A 23,676-nucleotide genomic window follows, 5' to 3' on the forward strand; every position below is an offset into this window, starting at 1 on the left:
GCCTCAGTTTGCTCATCTGTGAAATGGGAACTTCAGCGACCCCCCAGTTGGGAATATCAGGGGTTCCAGTGAGAATTCCAGGGCAAGCATTGACCAGGCAAACTGTTAAGTGTGGGGTAGCAGCTGTGTGCACCATGGAGCTGATGATGGAGCTGGCAGGGAGCCACCTGGGGTGACTTGGGTGACCTAGCTCAGGACAGGGGTTCTCAAGGTCGGTGGGCAGCTGGGTCCCATGTCTGGATGATGGTCTGAGAAACCTGTGGGCTGGGCTGAGAGAGGTGCCGACTCCTGCAGGGTGGAGGGAGGGCATGAAGTTTGGGGAGTGAGGGGGAGAGGCCTGGAAAGCCCTCGCCACGGGAAGAGAAACGGGGCGTCACCACCCTCCTATCGCCCTGCTGCCCCTGATCTGGTCATGTAGTCCATCCCCCTGCCTCTGGTGGGCTACCTCTGTGGTGCATCAGACGGGGCCTGGGGCCAATTGATAAGTACCTTTGGGGCCTTCTGAGGCTCTCAACTGACTGTCAGGAAGTCCTCCATAATCAACTCCCAGCCCTCCTGTCCTGAGCCCTTTCCCTGGGTCAGGGCCACTGGGAAATCTGGGCCTGTATTCTTCTACCTCTTCCTGTCTAAACAGGTGGCCACTGGGATCTCACCCCTCCTGCCCCACTGACAGCTGGCACCTTCCTCCTTCCTCTTTCCCGAACGGTGGAGAGAACCCCCAACCAGGAGCCCAGAGCGTAGTGTACTCTGATGAGTGCCTCTTTCCTGCACCCCTCTCCTCCCCGCTTGCCTTCATCCTCAGGGGGTCCTGGGCTCCCGGCGTGGACATGGTTTGTCATCAGTCAAGTGCTGTTCCCTCCCTGCCTCCCTCGCTGCCTTCTTTCATTTGTTTGCTTATTCATTCCTCCCTCAGAAACCTTCAGCGGCTCTCTCACCCCCAGAATAGTCTCACTTAGCCTGGATTCGGGGCCTTCCACCATCCACCTGGTTGGCCTCCAGCCGCCTTTCTGCTGTTTCCCTTCACACACTCTATCCTGAAGCCCAAACATGCTGCTGGTGTTTCCTGACACCCCTGCCCGCCCGTCTTTGCTTATGCTGGGTCTGCCCCCCGAGACACCCTCTCCCCCAGTCTCCATGGTGCCAAATCCTGCCAGCCCCACCAGCACCAGCTTCCTGGCCACCACCTGCAGGAAGTTTTCCGGAATCTCAGCTTTTTCCTCTCTAGCCTCCTGCAGTCCTTCCCTAGCCTCCCGCCTCGGGGAATTGTTGGTGGCTAGCCTTGTCTCCTTCTCCTCCAGTGGGGTCCCAGAGGGCTGGGCCCATGGCTCTCACTTGACTGTCTCCAACGCACAGGTGTCTCATCACTTTCCGGTTTACAAAGTACCTTCCCGCTCGCCACGAGCTCCCAGATACTCTCAGGTCCTCCCGAGCTGAGAGTGCCAGGGCCAGAAGTCTGCTAGCTCCCCATTCTACAGCTGGGAAGGCTGAGACTGAGGAGGGGAGCCTGACCTGCCCGAGGGCACATGTTGAGTAGTGGACAAAGCCAGCCCAGAGCGGAGCCCAGGACTCTCAGGCCAGGGTCTGCTGGTGGCTGGGGAAGGGGTTCATTCGAGGAGGGTATCCCCTCCTCCTTCAGCCCTGGCCCAAAGGGAACGTCCAGACGGATGGCAAGTGTTGCTGGAAGAAGCAGCACATGTCTGGGAAATTGTCCGTTTCCCTCCATCTGGCATAGAGAAGGTTGTTTTTCTCAGAAGTACAAGTCAGCACCAAGCTGTGCCCTGGGGATGCTCATGGTGGTCAGAGTGGATGCTGCACACTCATTGGTCAGCAGGGTGGACCTGATGGCCAGTCAGAGGAGCCTGGCTGGGCCAGGGAGAGCCCGACCCACAGGGCCGTCTCAGGTACTGTCACCTGGAGATGTCTATATAAACAGAGCTACAGGTGTGGCAGCTGCCCCTGACCCATCCTAGGAGGGTTGGTGTAGCCTACCTGGAGGAGGGGACATTTGGCTGGGTTTTGCTGCATGAGTAGGAGTTTTCCAGGAGGGCAGCTGAGGAATGGTGTTTTAGGGCAGGGGGACTAGTGTAGGGAACAGGGAGGAGTTTAGTATGGCTGGAGCGGTGTGAGGCGGGGCAGGAGAGCAGGGTATGAAATGCCAGGTTAGAGCCTACTCTCCATCTTGTGGGCACTGGGGAACCACTGAAGGATGTCCAGCAGGGATAGGGCATGTGTAATTTCATTTATTAGAATGGTTCCTCCTGGGAATGGCAGGTGCTTGAGGGAGAGAGACTAAGGTCTGGAGACCAAGCAGGAAGCACCTATAATAGATATAGATCAGTCGATTGATGGATTCAACAAGTGTTTAGTGAAGCCTAGCTTCAGTAGTGTTGGACACTGTCCTAGAGAGGGTGGAGGGCTGTTCAGCCACGTTGGGTGGGGCCATGGTGTACCAGGCCTAGCACCCAGCCTTGGCCCCCAGGAGACCCCAATCTGATGGGGGAGGCCAAGCCACACCCAGGTCATACTCCAGTGAAGGAAAATGGGGTAAAGACTGGGCAGAGGGACCCTGAGTGGGCTGTGGGCACCAGGAGGCTGGTCAGTCCGTTCTGACTGGCAAGCCGCAGGAGTCCTCCATGGATAAGGAGCGGGGCAGGAGAGACTTCAATGGGGAGAAGAGGGGGACGGGGCGTGATATCCCAGTGGAGGAAACAACCTGGTCAGAGGGTCCGAGTCAAGCTGGGGGTCACCAAGGTCGCTGACATCAGTCTGGGGTCTGGGCTGGAAGACCAGAGGAATGGGGTCTGAGCAGGAGGGACATCCAGGGTCTCGATTCTGGAAGGCTGTGCCAGAGAGGACGCTGGTGATCCCTCCGGGCCTCCCATGTGCTGGGTGCAGCTCAGGCCCCTCTCGAGATTTCCCGTTCGACAGCCGAGGCTCGGAGAGGGGAGGTGCTTGTCCAGACCACCCAGCCTGGCGATGGCTGAAGGGCCTTGGGGGGGTGTCTGGGCCTGTGTCGCCAGCCCCTCGAAGCCGAGGTGAGCCCAGCTGGGAAGCCTTGTTGTGATTGATATAGAGCGGGTGGATTAGAAGGAGGGCTGGCTGGCTAATGAAGAGTCAACCCCCCTAGGGCATTTAAAACACGATTGGATTTTTACTCGTCAGTCCCGCCTGGGCTGCAGCTTCGTGTCAGAAGCCGACTTTGACCTGTCGCCTCCCTCAGACTGCCTCGCGGTCCTGTTGGGAGACAAATGGCTCCGTTCGTTTCCCTGGGAGAGAAATCGATGTGTCTTTTTAATCAGCTAGAAGGTCTTCCTGCTCATCTCTCTCCAGCTCTCCTACGGGGCTGCCGTCCACGCTTCCGTCCCCAGCTGCCCTGGGGAGTCCTGCGTCCCCTGTCTCCCCACAAGTTCGAATCCTGACTCCGCTGCTGGCTGCTGTGTGGTGCTGAGCAAGCCACTGACCTGTCCGGGCTCCCATTTCTCTCTGGCTCCTGTACTTAGATGAGAAAGCAGCAGGAGAAGGCTTGGCTGACTGTGAGATTCTGTATGAATAGCGGGGGCTGGGCTAGGGGAAGAGACCCAGCCCGTGTATAAGCCCTGTGACCTCAGGTGGTCACTCCTCCTGTCTTCATCTCAATGTCCACAAACCAAACCAAACCAAACAGGACTGAGGAAAGGGTTGAGCCGTATCAACCGTGATTTTCAGCTGGGAGTGATTTTGCCCACGGCGGGTATTTGGCAGCGTCTGCAGATACTGTTGGTCGTCACAGCCCGGGGAGGGTGTGCTACCGGGCCTTGTCCTTCAGTCGCTGAGTCGTGTCTGACTCTTTCTGACCCCATCCATGGACTGCAGCACATCAGGCTCCTTTGTCCTCCAGTATCTCTCAGAGTTTTCTCAAATTCATGTCCATTGAGTCAGGGATGCTATCTAACCATCTCATCCTCTGCCACTTCTTTCTTCTTTTGCCTTCTATCTTTCCCAGCGTCAGCGTGTGCTACTGGTTGCCAGTGGGTAAAGGTCAGACATCCTGCCACGCACAGGGCAACCTACAACAAAAGGTCCTCCATCCCTCGATGTCAACAGTGCGGAGGCTCAGAAGGTCCCTGAGATCTCCTGAAGCTCCGAAAGTGTGGAAAGCATGGAGCTGAGGGTCTTGTGAGGAGGAAGGCTGAGATGGAGGGAAGCTGAGGACGATCCCTGAGAGGGAAGTGGAGGATGGTTCAGAGTCCCAGCTGGCAGGGTTTCTTGTGGTCTCCTAGACTTGAGTTTGAGTCCTGGAGCTGCCATTTACTAGGAGTCACATTCTCAATCACCCCCCTCTTTCCACCCATCCATCTCCCCACCCGCCTTCCTTTGCTCCATGCGTCAATTCATCCAGCCACTCCCCAACCCACTCATCCATCCATCCACCCATCTATCCATTCATTTTTCATTTCTTCATCTGTTTATCTGCACACCCACCCATTTATTTACTCAGTCCTTACATCTGTGCATTTATCAACCCACCTTCCCAATCATCTACCCATTCAATCATCCATTGCTCCAACTACATGAAGGCCTCCCTCTCACCCTCCTACCTACCCATCTATCAACCCATCTATCCATTCATTTGTTTGGCAAATGCAGAATACCCAGCCCAAACCTCTGTTGGGCACCATCACTCTCTCCTTGTAGCGCTTGCAAGACCTCTGTACCTGACTTCTCATTCTCACCTTCTGCTAGATTGTGAGCTCCCTGAGGGCAGGCTCCATGTTCCCTTAATGCACGTCTCTTCTTTAGCCTTGACCCTCAGCCCTATGCTGCACATAGCAGGTGTGCAGCAAAGCTTTCAGCGAAGCACATCCTAGTTAACAAGTTTGGAGGTGGAGGTTATACAGACAGAGAGGAGGCTGGCCAAGAGCTCTTACACAATGGAATGCAGAGCCAAAGAATCTGGAAATTCTCTTGAAGTCAGTGGGGAGCCATGGGAGGCTTTTGGTTTTGGAGGAACCCTTGGGCTGCTGCATGGAGGATGTGTCAGAGAAGGCAGGGCTGCAGGAGGAGCAGACTGTTCATGGACTTAGGAGTGAGAGAGCGAGGCTTGCCTGGGGCAGTGGGGTGCAGAGGGGGGATGGAGAGGAGAGATTTAGGGGTGAGATGGACAGGTCTCTAAGATGGACGTCAGGGGTGAGGGGAAGGAGGGCTCTGAGGGGTTCTAGCCTCCCTGCAAGGGGACAGTTTGCAGGATTGGTGGTGGTTGGGATCATTGCTCATGGGGTGGAAGTTCAGGGGGGAGTTTGGTGGTCTGCAGAGAGAATGACCTATCCCATTTTGGACATGATGACTTTGAGGTTCCCTGGGACATCCCAGAGCAGTGCTTGGGAGGCTAGTTCATCGGAGTGAGCCTGTGGCTGGGATAGACTCTGGACCTGTCAGTCCAGGGCAGGTCATCGAGGCTGTGGGAGTGGGTCTGGGTGTGGATTTGGTGGATGGAGAGGGAATCTCAGGGGGCTGGCGAGCCCGAGAAAGGCCAACACTTAAAGGGTGAGGTCCACCAAGCAGGATGAGGGTCTGTTCAGGGGTTGGTGGTGTCCCCAGCGCCCAGCAGGAGTTTCTGGAACAAGGGTCTTAAACTGAGGTTCGTCAACTTGAATCGGGACAAGCTGCATGTTTGGTTTCATTGACTTCTGACTGAAGTGTAGCATTTTTTTGTATTACGAACAGAAGCAAACCAGCACAATTGGTCACCGGCAGTTCTGCAACTGTCACCAGCAGCAGTCACCGGTATTTTTGAGCCACATCACGGTTCCTTGTAGAGCTCTGGGAATGTCATTGTCATTCTCCCCTGCTTCCCAGGCACACAGGCTCAGACCCGCCCCTGGCTTTGGTTATTCATTGTGTTGATAACGAAGCACACAGAGTTCTCCATCACAAATTTGTTTTTCTAAAAAATATTTTGACAACTATTTTAACATAACTGGCTTCCTTCCTTTCTAATACTAAGCCTTCTTTAAAAAAAAAAATTATGCACTTAAAAACAGTATTCTGAGAAAGGGTTCATGAACTTCCCCAGGAGGTACAGAAATGCTTAAGAGCTGCTGGTGCTGGGAGAGAGTGGGTTGGCCGCGCCCGAGGCTGGAGTGCACACACTTTGGCGTGTGTAAGTGTGGGAGGGGCTGTGGGGCTCCGTGGGAATGCACATGTGAACATGAACACATGTGTGGTCAGGGGCAGGCAGAGAAGCCGTGTGGTGGTGGACAGGCCCCCAGGAGGCCAAGGAAGAGCGTCATCACCCTCTGTCCAGCCCTCACCCTGTCCAACCGCATCTCCGTTAGTGTTTGCTCATGGCTTCTGCAGGGCAGGGACCATGTCATCTTCATCCAGGGTTTCCAGGGTCACTGTGGGCCAGACAGAGGGGGGACGGGGCTCAGTGAAGAGGGGCTGAATATAGACTAGTGAGTGATGGATGTTAGAAAGGAGAGGAGGGGGTGTTTGAGGTGGGGAGGTGGGCTGCAACACAGAAATCCCTCTTAGCCTCCTTGATGCCTCCAAGTGACGGGCACCTCACTCCCCCCCGAGGCTGTAGATGCCCTGAGCTGCTGCTCCAGGCGGGCCTCTGAGAAGGTTGGATGTGTGCTGTCTTTGGAGAGCACAGCCTGGGTGGGGGGCAGGAAGCTGGGACAGAACCACGCTGTTGTCAGGGGCACGCCTGAGGTTCTGTAAGTGCGCAGGGGAGGCCTCCACACCCCCTGCCTAGGACTCCAAGAGGCTGCCCTGCAGGTGCACCTTCCTTGTGGACAGGCTCCTGAAGCTGGGTCGGCTTGCAGACAGTGGGACCCTGGTCCCCTGGGTCCTTCCCTGCCCTTCTTTTCAGCAGTGGCTGAAATGCAGTGTCTGGTGAGTCTCCTTGGCTGGAGCTTCCTTCCCATGGACCATCCACCCCGGTTTCCTTCCAAGCTGGCAGCCCCAGTTCCCTCACCACTGCCTCCCCCACTCCGGCTGTCTGCACTGGGCACAGAGGCCTGCTGGGCATCTGGGAATCAAAGACTTTGGCCAAATTCAATGAGTTGTCAAATTGCAGAGACTCTAAGAAGTGGGCTTGGGGGCAGCAACACTCTTTCTAAGGGATCTCAGCCCACTGAACCTCCATAGCTTATAACTAGAACCAATCAGCCCTGGGAAGGGCTGTGTGTCATGTGGGGAGCTCCCTGTCACTAGAGGCATGTAAGTGGAAAGAGGATGAGGACCATTTGCCCAGCGGGTCCATTCACTTTGTGGAACAATTTTCTGTCTCAGCTGAACCACTGTGTCCCCTTGGGCAAATCTTGCCATCTCTGAACCTTCATTTTCTTTCTTTTTTTGGGCCATGCCATGAGGCATGTGGGATGTGAGATCTTAGTTCCCTAACCCATGCCCCTTGCAGTGGAAGCAGGGAGTCTTAACTACTGAACCGCTAGTGAAGTCCTTCATTTTCATATCTGTAAAGTGGGTGGAATGATGCCTGCCATGCCCATCTTCCAAGGCTGCCATAGGCTTGGACAGAAGAAATTCTTATATGAAGACAAAATGCTGCAAGGTTCAGATCCCATTCTGTCCCTTGCTGTGGCCTTGGGCAAGTCTGTGAAACAGGGGTAACGCCCCTCCTTTGCAGGGTTGTGGTGAAGGTGTTCTGGGGGGTCCATGACAGCCGGTGCCCCAGCAGGGGTTGTGGCTTTTTAATTGTTGCATTTTATATCTCCCTATAGCTGTAGCTCAGCATCATTATTTGTTACACTTTTTATTGTGATAGAATGTGCATGCAATAGAGCTCACAAATCTTAATGTCCAGCTTAAGGCATTTTTCCATGTAAACACACTCCTGTGACCTCACTCCATCCAAGAAGAACATCTCCAGCCCCTGCAAGCTCCCTCACCCCACCCGTGATGAACTCTCTCTCCTCTAGTTACTGCCCTTCTGACCTCTTTCACTGTTGCTTCGCTTTGCCTGGGTTTTCACTTCATATAGGTGAACGTGGGCGCTCTTTGCTCTCCTGGCTCCTGTCACCAGCATTAGGTCTGGCCACCCCATCCATGCTGCTGTGGTAGTTTATTCTTTTAGATCCCTTTTAGAGTAGTGTTTAGTGTAGAGTAGTGTTTAGTGTACTTTTAGAGTAGTGTTCCATCAAAAGAATGTGTCGCAGTTTCTCAGCCTTGGCACTGTGGGCATTTCAGGCTGGAGAATTCTTTGTGGTGGGGCTGCCCTGTGCATTGTGGTGTGTTGAGTGGCATCCTTGGTCTCCATCCACCAGATGCCAAGAACATCCTTCAAAACCCAGTTTTGACAACCAAAACGTCTCCAGACATGGCCACTTGACCCCCCGGGGGCCCAAATCATCTCCAGTTGAAATCTCCTCCTGACTCGTTCTCCTGTTGATGGACACTTAGATTGTTCCCAAGTTGGGACTGTTAAGGGTAACACGTGCCTTTTTGTGGACTTATTTGGGCATTTCTTTGGAGGATGTGGACCCAAGAGTGGCACAGCTGGATTCTAGCATGGGCTTGTTTAAAGTCACCCTTCTTTTTAAAAAAATTAATAAAAATTTTAAAAAATACTTAATTTTTGGCTGTACCTGGTCTTCCTTGCTGCTCAGGGCTTTCTCTAGTTGCGGAGAGTCGGGGCTACTCTCTAGTTATGGCGCATGGGCTTCTCATTGCGGTGGCTTCTCCTGTTGCGGAGCACAGGCTCTGGGGTGCTCAGGTTTCTGTAGTTGTGGCACATGGCTTAGTTACTCTGTGGCACGTGGAACCTTCCTAGACTAAGAATTGAGCCCGTGTCCCCTGTATTAGCAGGCAGGTTCTTGACCATTGGATTCTCCAGAGAAGCCCTCTGTTTAGTTTTAATAAATGCCGCCAAGCAGCTTTCCAAAGTGGTTGTGGCTCATAAAGATAAGTCGAATGAATGAGTGAGTAAGTGAATGGATATAAAGCCCAGGGCCTGCAGCATAGTTGACATTCAAAATGGTAGCCACTTCTAATACAGTGCATACCACATGCCCTCATACCACGGCGGGTCCTAGAAGAGGTAAGCACTCTGGGCACCTCCAGTCTGGCTCATCTTAGTACACTGATGCACAGGCCAGGTATCCAGTAGGTGCTCCATGGATGCTTGTGAACCTGGCCTTGGAGGAGCACAGAGCTGGCCCAAGAACAAGGATCTGGAAACTCAGGCCCTGGTCTATGAAGGCCCGAAGCCTAGGTGCCCATCCTTGGATGCCCTGGGGACAGACAGAGGAGGGAGCTCCGTATAGGGGCAAGCCCACCTTCCCTGCCTCCCTGGTTCAGGAGGATGTAGCTTCCAGCCCGCTTCCTCCACTTGATTTATTTAGACAACCGAAGTGCACGCCGGGAAATGAATCTGATTTCAGATTTGACAAAAATAAAAACAAACTTGGCTGCCCCAGCCAAACCGAGCACTCCCATCCCCTGCCCACCCTCCCAGAGCCCCCCGGAATTGCAGAAACCATGACTGTCAGCTGAGCCTGCAGGATAGAGGGTGGTGGTTGTCATGGTAACCATGCAGGCCTCTGGTTCTGGCTCCTGGAGAGGAGGCTGCCCTGAGGGGCCTGGTCGGGCTCTGGACACTGCCCAGCCAGTCACTCTTCTCTTTGGGAAGTGGCAGGTTTGAGGGGGCCCCTGGTGTCATAGCTTCGCTGGTGGCCCTGTCCTGCTAGATCACACCCCATCTTCTTAAGACAGCAGCCAGCCATGGAGTAGAGATGGTCCTGGTCTGGCTCAGCTTTTGCTGGGGACTTTGAGGCTGCCACCCTCTCCTTGCTGGCTTCCCCTCCCACCCTCTCCTGCACCATCTCCTTCCTTCCCAGTCGAAAGGGGAAAGCAAATATTCCACTGTGCCAGTCCCGGCCCTGTTCCCTGAGGCCACAGCACGTGGCTGAGAACAGGGGGTTTGGAGTCAGGAGAGGCATGTTCAAATCCTGACTTTGCTACATACCAGCCACGTGACCCTGGATGGCTGTGGCTGGAGCCCTGGAGCCAGTGCCGGTGCCTCAGTTTCCTCATCTGTAAAATGGGGTAACAGTAGCACTTGCCAGTTGAGTGGACTCGGCTGAAGGTGAAGGGCGACTCTCCAAGTTGTTGATTGATTGTATTTAAAGCCTGTGAGTGAAGGTTCAGCCCTTGGGAGGCAGCCATGGTCTAAAGGGTTTGTGACTGCATCTCTTGTCCTTACTCAAGGTCATGTTAAGTAATCAGCAGATAACACCAGCCTGAGATTCTCAGTCCTTTGCTGGTGAGGTGGCATTTTTTTTTTCTTTCTTTTTTTGCCCCAAAGCCAAAGAATGGGAAACCCTGGACCCTGTTATAGAAGAGATGGACAAGGACAGGAGCTTCCCTATTGCACATATCTGACAAGTCCTGATCCTCGTCCATGGTTACATGGGTTCTGTGTTCTGGGGCCTCTGGGCTCCCTTCCTCATGCGCTACTGTGAGGTTTAAATGACATATTATTAATACATGCTATTTCATTAAAAAAGTGAAAAGTGTTATTCGCTCAGTCATGTCCAACTCTTTGGGACCCCAGGTACTGTAGCCCACCAGGTTCCTCTGTCCATAGGATTCTCCAGGCAAGAATCCTGGAGTGGGTAGCCATTCCCTTTCTCCAGGGGATCTTCCCAACCCAAGCATCGAACCTGGGTCTCTTGCATTGTAGGCGGATTTTTTACCATCTGAGCCACCGGCGAAGCCCTTGACTCGAAAACTCCTTGGCAAACAAGTACTCAAGAACACTTGAGATGTGTTTGCCATCATTACCCTTAACTCTGTTGTTAACCTGGGGCCTAGCACACAGCAGGTGCTCAATAGGTGTACATTAGTTCACTGCTGGGTTCTGATACCCTAGTTCTCAGGACCATGGGAGGCACTCTGAGCAGAGCGGGGGATGCTGGGAGGAGGGCCGGTTCCCCAGGTGGGGTTGCCGGGAGGTGGAGCTGAGATGGGGGCGGGGGTGGAGGTAGGAGGCGGGGTGGGGACCTGGGCCCAGTGGCTGCCGCACACACGAAGCCTGGACGTCTGGGGACACGTGGGGTTTCAGTGGGGTCAGGAATCCAGCCGTGGCTCAGGCACCCTGTGGCTGGGGAGTCTCTTGTCTGAGGGTCACTTCCGCTCCAGGGTCATCATGTCCCTGGGATGCTCTCTGCCCCTCTGTGTCCCCTCTGTGCAGTGGGGGATGGGATCAGGGGCTCTCTGATGCCCGGGATGGGGTTGTTCTGTGGCAAAGGTCACCTGGAGAGGCGTGAGGGTCTGGGTGGCCAAGTGGGCAAGTTGGCAGGGTCCTAACCACAGGTGCCAGGCAGGGGCCCTGAGCTTCGCCATGGGAGGCCCTCGTGGAGCTGGCACCCGGGCCCTGGCCTGCCCTGTTACCCAGAAATCCTGTACCACCCTCTCTGGGCCTCCGTCCTCCCTTGCACTGTCCCAGAGGCCCGGAGCTCTGCTTGACGGCTTTCAGAATTCCCTGGTGCTTGTGACTAATGATGGCAGCTCTGGGCGCTGGGCCAGGCCACCAAATTGCTCAGCCCAGGACCTTCACTCCTTCCACCACTCTCCTTCCCCGAGCCACGTGGTCTGGTTTAACTTCAAGGAGGGCTTATGCCTTTGATCCCTGAGCCAGTGGGGAGTGTGTCAGGAACCGCAGACAGCGATGCCAGCTCTGGCCTGACTTCTGAGCCTCGCGGGCTCCTGGAAAGGGCCCAGCCCTGCCATCTGGGATTTCCCTGAGTGCCTTGGGGCAGGGCTGAGACTGTCCATCCCTGAAGCTGAGCCATCTAGAGGTGAAAGCCGCTCCATCTGCCCCTTTCGAGGGACGTGCACCAGAGGCGGCCCTGTGGCAGCAGCTCTGGCACTGCTAAGTCAGACCGTTCAGGCAACTCACTGACTGTGACCTTGGCCAGGTCACTCCAGCTCTGCAGGCTGTTTTTCCATCTGCTCCCTGTGGGCTGTGCTGAGAGTTAGGGCCATGTCCCTAGGGGCCTGGCAGGCAGTGGTCATGACTACTGCCAAGTTCATTAACACGATATGAGCTAGACCAGGTGGGTGGGGAGCACTTCAGGAAGGAGGCTGAGCCACCCCTAGGTGAGTGGGGAAAGGTGCTTCGGGAAAGCTTCCAGAAGAGGTGACAGATGATCCAGGCTGTGAAGGATGAGTAGGAGTTCACTGGTAAAGTTGGTAGAAAGATATGCATGTTGGTTGAAAGGTATGCATGCATACCCCATGCCAAGGGTATGCTTGGGGACAGCAAGAAGTTCAGTGCATGCCAAGGCTGGTGAGAGGGAAGGCCAGAAGAGTTCATTGAGGTCAGAGTGTAGGAGGCTGTGTGTGTCAGGTTAGGGAGGGTGATGGGAGCCATCCTCCCATCACCTCTGAAAGGCTTTTGAATAGGGGACAGGTCTAATCAGAATTGGGCTTCAGCCAGATTAATTTGGCGATGACAAAATGGGACAAGAACAGCAGGCTCTGGTTCTGTAGCTCAGCTCTGCCTTTTTCTAGCTGGGGTCCTTGGGCAAAATTGTGTTCCCTTTTGTGACTCTGTTTCCTCACTTGTAACTGGGGCTTGTAATAGGGCTGGAGGATTAAATGCAATAACACTTGCAAAGAGCTTGGATAGTATTGGCCACACAACAAACACCTTGGGATTGTGCGCAGGGCAGATTGGAGGGGCAGGGACCAGAGCTGGAAGCCAGCAGGGAGGCTGGGCAGGGCTTAGGTGAGAGATGCTGAAGATAAACTAAGGCCTCAGAGGAGGGCAAGGAAGGCCACAGGCAGAGACAAGCCCTGCATCACAGAGGAGAGCAGGTCTGGTGTGAGTCTCAGCTCTGGCGCTTCCCAGCTGTGTGAGCTAGGAGAGGGGCCTCCTTTCTCTAAGCCTCAGTTTTCCTCATCTGTGAAATGGGCCTGCTGATCTCCATTGCTTAGGGCCTTGGTAAGGAAGAAGTGGGAGTGCCAGGCTCCTGGAAGATACCTGCCAAGTGTACTTTGAGCTTGAAGCTGGCAGGAAGGGCAGAGGGAACAGAAGAGGTGGCTGAAAAGAGAGAGAGCACGACAGTCAGGGGGAAAAGGCAAAGAGGATGGGGAACGTTTGCTGGTAATTAGAACGTTTGAACTTCAAAAAAGTTAATTAATGATGAAGCTGCTGCAGGAGCGATGCTCAGGCTAGAAGGGGGCCTTGGCAACGACTGAAGTTAATTACAGGCTGTGGGAGAGTGGCAGAGGTTTGAGGGGGCAGGAAGGAGCAGAGTTGGGGCAAGGAGGGTCTGACAGAGAGGCAGGAGGGAAAGCAGTATCCCAAGGTGAGCAAGGACTGGGGATGGGAGGGAGGGTGTTGCCAAGGAAACCATGTCACTCTTCCATTAGGCAGGAGATCCTCACCCTGCTGCTGGGTAGGGTCTGGCTGACAGTCTGGCTGGCATAGCTGTGTCTGAGCTCAGAGAAAGGGCTTTGAAGTTGAGGGGCCAGAACTTTCACTTGGGGACACTCAAGAATCTTTGGGTGTCAGAGTGGGCTGCACCTAGAGAGGGTTACTCAATCACAACAGACATTTATTGTGCTCCTCCTAGATGCCTGTCACTGTTGGGGCATGACCTGACAAGGGGGACCCTGTCCCCTTGGAAGGTAGGTTCTAGCCTTGGATAAAGACAACGAGTGTGTCAGCCAGTTAGCCCGTGAATGACCCAGGCCCTTGGGTCCTCCTGGGTTCTGGCTCCCCTGGTTCTAGGATTCTAGGTTTGGGAGGGAGGGATGGGGCTGAACATCAGTGGGCTGTGACTGAGCAGGAACCAGCCAGGAAGGAGCAGGGTGTTAGAGAGGAGAGTGGCCTGGCCTGGAAAGCCCACTCACCCGGGTCCAAGCACGTGCCCTTGAGGCCCCACCCAGGCTGCTGGCTGCAGGAGCCTTTCTGCCTGGACCGGCCTAAGGAGGCTGAACCCCACCCTGACTCATGCAGGGGCCGGGGGAGCCCAGGCACAGACCTGCTGGAGTCTGGCAATGGGCTGCAACCCAGCCACAGGAGAGGACAGAAGTACAGGGTGTCTGGCCAGTCTCAGCCATGCTGGACGGGCCCTCTGCAGGGTTCAGCTCCAGGGCTTGGGCAGAGATGGAGGGGGCGTGGGGAGGGGAGGGGAAGGATGGTCAGAAAAGGGAGGCAGTGACAGTCAGAGGAAAGAAGTCAGAGACAGAGAGGCCGGGAGAGTCTGGAGATGGTCCCCCAGGCAGGTCTCTGTGGGTCTGGGGGAACTCAGGCTGGGGCAAAGAGGTCGGGGTGGGGAGGGCGTCCTGGCAGGTGGTGGCTTGGTGGGGTTCAGGTTCTCTGGTGGGTTTGGCTATGTCTGTTGTGACGGGTTGGGGCAGGCTGTTTAAAAGGTATTTGAAAACATAGGTACTGACCCACCAGAGAGGCACCTGGGGGGCAATGGGGTGGACACCTGTGTTGGTGGTGGGAGAGTGCCCCCCAGCTGTTGTGTCCTTGACTTGGTGCGCACGTGGTTTGAATGTATCAGCATGCTGGTGATCCTGCTGAACTGCGTGACCCTCGGCATGTACCAGCCCTGCGACGACATGGACTGCCTGTCAGAGCGCTGCAAGATCCTGCAGGTGAGGCCGGCGGCCCCGCCCCGCCCCCTCCGTCAGCCCCGCCCCAGGCCCCGCCCACCCCGCCAGGCCCTGCCCCACCCCGCCCCAGCCACCGCTTCACTCCTGGTCCTGCCCTCGCTGCGCTCATCCTGTCTGCCTCACTGCCAGCTGGTCCTATCTGCCTCCCTTCCATCCTCTCTCCCTTCCATCCTCTCCTCTCTATCTCGAGGCCTCTGCCCTAGTCCATGCCCCTCCTTTTCTCCCACCACCAACTTCCTCCTGGTCTCCCCATCCCCACCGCCCTTTCCAGTAAAGCACAAGTGACCTGACGCTCCCTGAAGAAAGCCTTGTCCTTCACTCCCAGTGATCATGGGATAAAGGCAGAGCTCCATCACTATGTTGATGCCGCTGGGAGCCGCCTCCTGGACCTCTCCTGTTCTCATCTCACGGAGATCCCAGGTGGAGGCCTGACCTTTGGCCCCTGTGGCACATGTTACACCAGTAGTGCAGGGTGTTAGGTTTATACCCATTTTACAGATGTGGAAACATCTGTCTCCCTGAGAAACTCAGAGGCCTCCTGAGAGGAAGTGCCTTCTGCTTGCTGTGTTCCCACAGGACTCAGAGGTTCCCAAGCAGCCCAGTTTCTCTGATTCCCTTGGGGATACATGTTCAAGATCCAGACCCCTGACCCATTCAAAACCTGCAGAATAAAAAAATAAAATAAAATAAAAAACCTGCAGAATTAGAATCTCTGAGGTGGGTCTGGGGTCCAAGTAGGTATCAAGCTCCTGGGCCTGCCCCAGGGTCCTGGGTGGAGTTAGAACTAATTAACCTCAGTGGGTACTAGACTGGCTTCCCTACCAGGTGGTGAATTTAGTGAGCATTCATCTCTGGGCCCCCAACACCAGCCTATGACCTGCACAGAGAAGGTGCTCAGTGTCCATTTGTTGAACTGAATTGTCTTTAACCTTCACTGATCCTGGAAAGAGGGATTCCACCCAGGCCCCATCCTCGGGCAATAGACATTCACTTGAGCCCATGATGACAGCTGTATTTGGGGGCTTTGTTTCTGAGCAGAGGAAGACAGCATGGGGACCTGGGCCCAGAGCGAGTGTCAGGCCTGTTTTGAGAAAGCCCCTTCCATGTGCATTTAGGAGTCAGAGAGACCTGAGTGTCATTTCTTCCCTTCACTGCTGTGGGAACTGTGGTGAGGTTCTGAAGCAGTGTGAGTTCCCGGTTCCTCATCTGTTAAATGACAGCATTCAAGGGGTCGCTGAGAGAACTGAAGAGAGGATGCAGAGCGAGGGTCTAGTCCAGGGCATGGCCGTTATTAAGGAGACCTCCCTTCGCCCGCTGTCATCTGGGTCCCTTGTCATTGTGCTTGCTTTTAGGGAACAATTAGAGGGGGCTGGAAAACCCTGGGCAAACTCATCCCCCACTCTAGGCCTCAGTCTCCTCTGCGAAATGAACGCCTTGGACTAGGATCTCAGGTCCTCTCCCGGACTGGGAGAAGATGTTTCCAGGCCTGTCCCTGGCCCTCGTGTTCGTGCCCGTGCTCCCACCTCGCACCGCGGCTCCACCGTGTCCTGCTCTGGGACCTCACGCTCTCCCTTGCTTCTTGTCTTCCTCCTGCCCCTGCAGGTCTTTGATGACTTCATCTTTGTCTTCTTTGCCATGGAGATGGTGCTCAAGATGGTGGCCCTGGGCATTTTTGGCAAGAAGTGCTACCTTGGGGACACATGGAACCGACTGGACTTCTTCATTGTCATGGCAGGGTAGGTAGACCATATCAGACAGGTCCTAGCCTCTGATGCATGCAGACATCATGTAAATAATCTCTGGGGCTTCTTGGTAATAATGATAAAGCTGTGCGTTATTGTCTGGATTCCTCCTGGACACCTGTGATGGAAGGAATGATGTCCCTTTCCTTAATGGCCTGGACAAACAGACATTCCTTCCTCCTCATTCTGGTGAACTGTATGTCTTCCTACACTGTCAGCTGATACTGGGTCTGTTTTACTCTAACTAACTGTGACCTTACAAAAGCCACTTAACCTCTCTAAACCTGAGTTTCCTCATCTGTGAAATGGGGATAATGTATAATGAAGGATAGCTCCATTAAAGTGAGCACCCAATAAATGTGAGCTATTGTTATTATCATCCTAGATCACTCAGCAAGTTAGAGATCCAGCATGGACTCTACTGTCTGACTCCAAACTGTGGTTATTTCTGCCAAGACCTAAGCTATAGTCAGAAAGAGGTCAGGGGACAACTTAACCTGTTTGGAGCATCTTGGACTCTGCTCTGTGCCTTGTCTTTCCTTTCCTGGGTTAAACCAGGCTAGAGGCCCATCCACACATTCATCCAACAGTCAGCAGTTGACTGAGCTCCTACTAAGTGTCAGCACTGTCTTCAATGCAGGGCAGGAAGGATGGCAAATCTAGGCATAAACTTTATCCTTCCCAAGTACCAGCTGGAGAGAGGCATTCAGCAGCTACACGAGTGAACGTGCCACATGCTGAGACCAGGGCTCTGGGAAAGTGTTATGATTCTCTGAGAGCATCTTTGGGCCAGACTGGCGGCTTGGGGATTTGACAGCTTGCCTGAACAGCTGGAAGATGGGCAGGTGTTAACCATGCCCAGTAATGGTCAATATGGCAGAAGTGAAAAGCGGGGACAAAAAGGCTAGAGACTCACGAGTGTGTGTGTGAGTGTGTACTCATGTCAGTGTCCATGAGAGCATGTGCATTTGCAGACATGTGTGTGCCAACATACGTATGTGATGCCCTCGAGAAGTGGCAGGGAGGGTAGCCAGGCACCTGGCTGAGATGGGAAGTCAGTATCACCATGTACGCACTGAATTCTGCGGATGTGTCCTGAAGGGCAGTGGTTTGCTCACTGGTGTTCTTTAAAACTTGACAGTATCCTTTCCTCAGAGCTGTATTCAGTTCTACAGCCACATTATCAGCGATGATTTAGACCAAATTAGAAGTTAAACTGGGTCCCTACGTGGGACCTGTGTCACCCTCTGTCAGATTCTTCCTTCTCTTTCTCATCTTGGTTTGGCTGGAGGACATCCTTAAGTAGTTTGTTTTTTCTTTTTAATTGGATTGGCCAGAAAGTTCATTTGGGTTCATTTCCATCACATGTTAAGAAAAAACCCGAAAGAACCTTTTGACCAACTCAATAAAAAGAAAAGGTGTTTGGATAGTGTCATTTTTCAGTCTTGCCTGTCCAAGCATATATCCCGTTGATCTTGGTGGGTGAAGGGCAGTTTTCTTCTGCACTGCTCTAGAGTCACAGTTTTTCTCCCTCAGAACCCTGCATGTGGTACCATCCAAATCGGCACCATGTATTGCCGCCAAGGCCACTATAGATCTGGTTCTTCTTTGTTGGGAGAAACCTGCATTTTCTTTGCTAGATGCTTGAAGGTTTTCTCTTTACCTTCAGAATTCAGACATTTCACAAGGACAAGTATTAAGTAATCCTTCCTTAAGTGAAGGATTGCTTCCGGTGGGGCCTTTTGGAACTCAAGACTTGTGCATCCTTCAGGTCAGAAAAAAATTATTCCGTATCTTCTTTGGTGACTGGCCATTCTTCTCTGCTCTTTCCTAGAATTCCCAGTATATGGTTATTTCCATCCTCTCTCTATTCTCTGCATGTTTCGTTCACCTCTTGTACAGATGAAATCTGTACTAAGAGAGAATTCCTTGACTTGGCCTTCTGAATCACTAACGATGTCTTTTTCTCAATTTACTGCCCCTAATGGAAGTGTTCATCTCCTCTGTGTCTTTTTAATTCTCAGGATCGCTTGTTGCTCTTGAATTTCTTATTTTTCAGAGCAGCTTGTTTTTATGGATGCAATATTCACTCATATCTCTTCATAAATACAAATTAGGCTTTACTGATCCTGAAGTCAAAGTATAATTTCCAGAAAGTTAAAAAAAAATTACCCTCACACAAATCTTAGAAGGAACATGTATATTACAGATTTATCTGACTCATTAATGAGGAATCAGCAGGATGGTAATCATCAGAATCAGGAAAACAGGCAATGGGAAAAAAACCTGGAGATATGAGGTGCTTAGAATCAAAGCCGGTTAATGGGGTTATAAAACTGTAACCTTTGGGGTTATCTTTTTATATTGGGCAGAATACCACTTACAGTATCTCCAAGTTCACATGTAATTTCATAGCAGCCAGGCTTTTCATTAACAGTAAAGAGTGAATCAGACCAAGGTGTGTTCCCCCAGATAATGAAATAGTCTTTAGATGGGTCTGTTAAATAATGCTCCAAATGACATCGCCAGAAATGCTGCCCTTCCTTTGCAAAGTTCCACATTTTAGGATGATTTTTCTTAACTCCTGTTTCAGGGAAGTCATTTGTTTTGCTGGCTCCACTGACTGCCTCCTTTGAGTGCCCCCGCCCTGCCCTTTTGCCTTGAAGAGTTTCCTCTATTGCTTAGTGGTTCCTCTCTGTCTGCTCATATTTATAAAAAAAGACAATAAAGATCTAAACTGAGTGGTCTAAGGAGCTGGATTGGCTTCAGTATTGTGGCGAGGTCTCCGTTTGATATCTTCTCTTGGTCTTCGGGGTGGAGACAGCACGGGGGTGGGGTCCACAGACCAGCAGCCTCCTGGGGGGTCAGGGAGGACGGGTACATGTGCAGGCCCTTAGGGCCCCATACGTGGTTTCATGCTCTGCTTTCATCAGTCTGAAATTCTCTTCTTTTTTTAGTGGTTGTTGGTCTTCCACAATGGAATTCTTTCTTTGAAAATTTTTTATTGGAGTATAGTTGCTTTACAATATTGTGTTAGTTTCTGCCGTATCAGCAAAGTGAATCAGCTATATATGTATACATATATCGTCTCTCTTTTGGATTTTCTTCTCATCGAGGTCACCACAGTGCACTGAGTGGAGTTCTCTGTGCCACACAGGCAGTTCTCATTAGTTATCTCTGTTACACGTGGAAGCCCCACTTTATACGTAGTAGTATATCTGTGTCAGCCCCGATCTCCCGATTCTTCCCGCCCACCCCTTCCCCACCTTGGTGTTTGTGCATTCGTTCTTTACGTCTGTGTCTCTATTTCCACTTTGCAGACAGTTTCATCTATGCCCATTTTTCTAGATTCTGTATATGTGTGTTAACATGTAATATTTGAAATTCTTTTCATAAAAAGATTTTACTTTATATTATCTTTTTCTTACTCTTGGCTGTGCTGAGTCCTTGTTTCTGTGCGCGTGCTTTCTCTAGTTTGGGCGAGCAGGGGCGACTCTCTGGTTGTGGTGCGTGGGGTTCTCAAGGCAGTGGCTTCCCTTATTTCGGAGCATGGCTGTAGATGCCTGGGCTGCAGTACTTGCAGCCCATGGGCTCAGTCGTTGTGAAGCTTAGTTGCCCTGAGGCATGTGAAATCTTCCCCAACCAGAGATCCGACCTGCATTCCCCTGCATCGGCAGGCAGACTCTTATCCACTGTACCAGCAGAGAAGTGCGGAAATTCTTAATACACTTTGAACAGGGGTCCTATGTTTTCACTTAGCACTGGGTCCTGGAAGTTATGTAGCCAGGCTTGGCTTGGAAGCGGGCTCAACAGAGACATTTTTGTGAGCCATGAACAGCCCCATGTGGGATGCTGGGAACTCTGGTGACCCAGAGTTCTGGGTCCTTCCTGTCCTTTGTGCCTAGGGGTGATGTGGGTGCAGAAGGCAGGAGGGGGAGCCACGAGCCTGGGCTTCAGAGCCCAGTCCCAGTTCCACCCAAACCCCCAGCTATAAATGTCCTGTTTTCTGAGCAACAGGCCTGCCATCCTGAGGACGTTTTCTTCCTTCCTGCTCCTCCTCGTCCCCAAATTGCTGGCTCCTTTTCAGGTGACAGAGGAGACAGAACCTCTACACTGGAAGGTGCCTGCAGAGGTTGGCGTCTTCACCTCCGTATCCAGTCAGCCCCTGCTTGCGTGCCGCCGCTGGGGGCAGCTCACAAGGTAGCCGATTGCAAACTGGGACAGCGTTTGTTGTCCAGTCAGAGTCGTGTCCGGCTCTTTGCGACCCCATGGACTGCAGCTCGCCAGGCTTCCCTGTCCTTCACTATCTCCTGGAGTTTGCTCAAACTCATGTCCAGCCTAATGTGCTGGAAAGTTCTTTCGAGGAGTTTGAAATTTGTCTTCTTGTAGCTCCTGCCTGATGGTGGATCTTGTCACTTACTCATTGACAAAGTCAGCATTTATTGAGCACCTACTGCACACCAGGTGCTACGCAGGGGGCACACGAAAGGAACAAGACAGATGCTTCTGTGATTTCATGAAGCTTACGATTTAGGAAACAATATAAAACAGATAATAAAGTTCTAGATAAATTCTACATTGGAACCAAAGCTGTTGCAGCAAAGTAGAGAGGGCCGTGAGGGAGTGGAATGTGTCTGTATACAGCTTCCTGAGGAAGAGAGGCCTGGGGGTAAGAGTTGACGAGCAGGGGCTTGGGGAGGGTGTCTTGGGTGGAGGGGACAGCACGCAGGGGGCCTGAAGGGGCTGTTTGAGGAAGAGGAGCTGTCAGAGGCCAGGGACCCGTGGGGTGGGTGGATGCTTAGAGATGAGGCCAGAGAAGGGGCAGGGGCCTGATCGCCCAGAGGGGCCTGGAGTCCCTGGGCAGTGTGTGTGTTAGTGGCTCCGTCGTGTCCGGCTCTTTGCGATCCCATGGACTGTAGCCCACCAGGTTCTTCCATCCATGGAATTCTCCAGGCGAGAATACTGGAATGGATTGCCATTCTGGCAGGGGTGTCCCCAGAAGACTTGTGACAGCCTTCACACATTGGAAAGCGGCTCATTTCCTCCCTGAGTCTCCCCTTCCCCATATAAAATGTTCCCAGCATCTCCCGCTGTTTATCAAAGGAGGAGAGGTGGCCTCCCCTGCTGGACCTACTTTAGGCTGTCTTGGTCCCTGGCTGGGGGGAAGGACCCCGGCTTCCCACTGATGATTATGGGAGAGAAGAGGGACTGCCCTCACCCAGGACTACGTGGGACTGTGGTGACCTGCTGAAGGGCTGTGCTACCTGCCACCCCTAGGTCGTGTTCACTCTCCGAACCAGGTCTCTCCTACCCTGGAGCTGAACACAGTTGATTTTTTAAAAAACACACAAATACCCACCTTTGCATTTATTGTTATTAATTTCATCTTACAACGATCTCTTGGAGTCTTGTTTCCATCACTCATTACATTTTCTTCCTGTGCTTGATCAGCCCAGGACAGCAAGGCCCTGTGACAAAGCCCCACTCATCAGTCGGTAATAGTGGAACCTACCTCACTGTGTTATTTAAGCTACGCATCTCTGCCCTAGTCCATTAGGAGGTCATGAAATATTCAATGACATTCTTGTTGAACTTGAGATTTTCTTTATCTATATATCTCCCTCGCTGCATCATACTGGTAATACTACCACCTCCCTTAACCAAAAAAATAAAAACACATGAAATGGCCATTGACAGCTGTGGGGAGGGGTCTGGGTACCTCTGTTAAAATCTTTCCCAAGAATTCTGATGACTGGTGTCTGGGAGGAGGGGTGGGTATGGTGAGCTGGGGCTGTAGGGCTGGGCTGGTAGGGACCTTTCTAGAATGAGTCTGAGCCAGTGCTCTTGCCAAGGTCATGGCTGGTGTGGGCCCCGCCTTGGAGTAGCTCAGGGAACAGGAGTGGCCTTTAGTCTGATGTCCCTTAAAAGCTTTTGACTATGATGGTATCCTGGAGAAGGCCTTGGTGTGGAAAATGGAGCTGCTGGGGGATAAGCATGAGCTGATCAGGAATGGGCAACCCCCCCAAAACTTAAACATATGTGCAACCTTGTACCCCTTCTCTGTACTCCTTGAAATTCAGAGAGCCACAGGGTTACTGGGGCACAGGTTAAAATACAGATTCTGGGGCCTCGTCCAGGGCATCCTGACCCAGCAGGTACAGAGGGCCTAGGCATCTGCATTTTATGCAAATGCCCAGGTGGGTCTGGGTTCTTTTGACCATCACAGAGCCCCTCATCAGGAGCCCTTCGAGTAGTGGGCATGATTCCTGGTTCTGGGAACCACAGGAAGGAGAAGAGGCCTGAGGACGGCTCTGTCTCTGATCCGTGCCGAGGATCTGAATTAATTCTCAAGACAAGCAGATGTGCTCTGTCAATGAAACAGTGGGGACTCGTAAAAATTTCTGTCATCGTTAATAATATTAACACGAATAGCGGTAACATCAGGAACTCTGCACCTTGGCCAGGGAGGAAGGAGGAGGGGCTGGGCCAGGATCTATCGTGCCCTGGAAACAGCTTCTCCCCAGAGTGTGTGGGGAGCAGCTTCTCCAACCTGACTCTTACAGGCTCTCGGGCAACAAAATGTCAATAAGAATTGTTCCTTATCCCTGAACTAGAGCTTTCTAAAGAGATCAGGCAGGCTTGTCCCCTCTGTGGTTGCTTGCTGAGAGTTCCTATTGTCCAAAGTGGCCCATCAGTGGGACTTTAAAAAGCAAAAGGAATTGAATCCTCTTAGGCATTATCCAGGTGAAAAAAAAAAAATAAGAGCATCTACTGTTTGCGGAGTACTCATTGTCGGCCTGATGCTGTGCATTATCTGGCCTAATCTTCAGAGTAGCACTGTGAGGGAGGGACTGCGGTCAGTTCCATTTCACAGATGAGCACAGCGACAGAGAGTGACCTGCCCGAGGTCACGACCTGGTAAGGGACAGAGCCAGGAGTTGCATCCAGGCACCTTGGCTCCGTGGGCTGGCATCGAATCCTGGTTCTGTGTAACGTGCTGGGTGTATCTGTCAGGGATGTACTGGACTGCAAATTAACAGAACATCTGACCACAGTGCAAATCCTGGGATGTTTTTCCCGACATATCATGACGTTCTGAGGTCAGTGGTTACCGGTGATGGTTCTGTGATGTGGGGGCTGATGTCCTTGTGATTTTCCAGATCTTCTTTTCATGGGCACAGGGTGACTGTTGAAGCTGTGGGCGTCGTGTCTGCATTGAAGGCAGGAAGGGTGGAGAGAGACAGGACTATGCCAGCTGTGCATGTCTACTTGGATCTGGAAAACAGCATATTCTTTTCTA

General features: G+C 52.7%; 1 protein-coding gene across 3 annotated transcripts in view; it reads left to right on the forward strand.

Moving 5' to 3' along the window:
* The window catches only part of CACNA1I (calcium voltage-gated channel subunit alpha1 I), a 119,490-nt gene that overhangs the window by 14,909 nt on the left and 80,905 nt on the right, over nucleotides 1-23,676 (forward strand). For 2 of the 3 annotated variants that reach the window (XM_070453361.1, XM_070453362.1), the window contains exons 1-2: nucleotides 14,510-14,616; nucleotides 16,237-16,370. In XM_070453361.1, the coding sequence (XP_070309462.1) occupies nucleotides 14,524-14,616; nucleotides 16,237-16,370 (227 nt within the window). In that variant the 5' untranslated portion in view covers nucleotides 14,510-14,523. Of the gene's footprint in view, nucleotides 1-14,504; nucleotides 14,617-16,236; nucleotides 16,371-23,676 lie in introns of those variants that run through there. The other variant, XM_070453363.1, reaches the window with a different exon arrangement.

The sequence above is a fragment of the Odocoileus virginianus genome, chromosome 23 (genome assembly GCF_023699985.2).
Source record: "Odocoileus virginianus isolate 20LAN1187 ecotype Illinois chromosome 23, Ovbor_1.2, whole genome shotgun sequence".
NCBI lineage: Eukaryota > Metazoa > Chordata > Mammalia > Artiodactyla > Cervidae > Odocoileus > Odocoileus virginianus.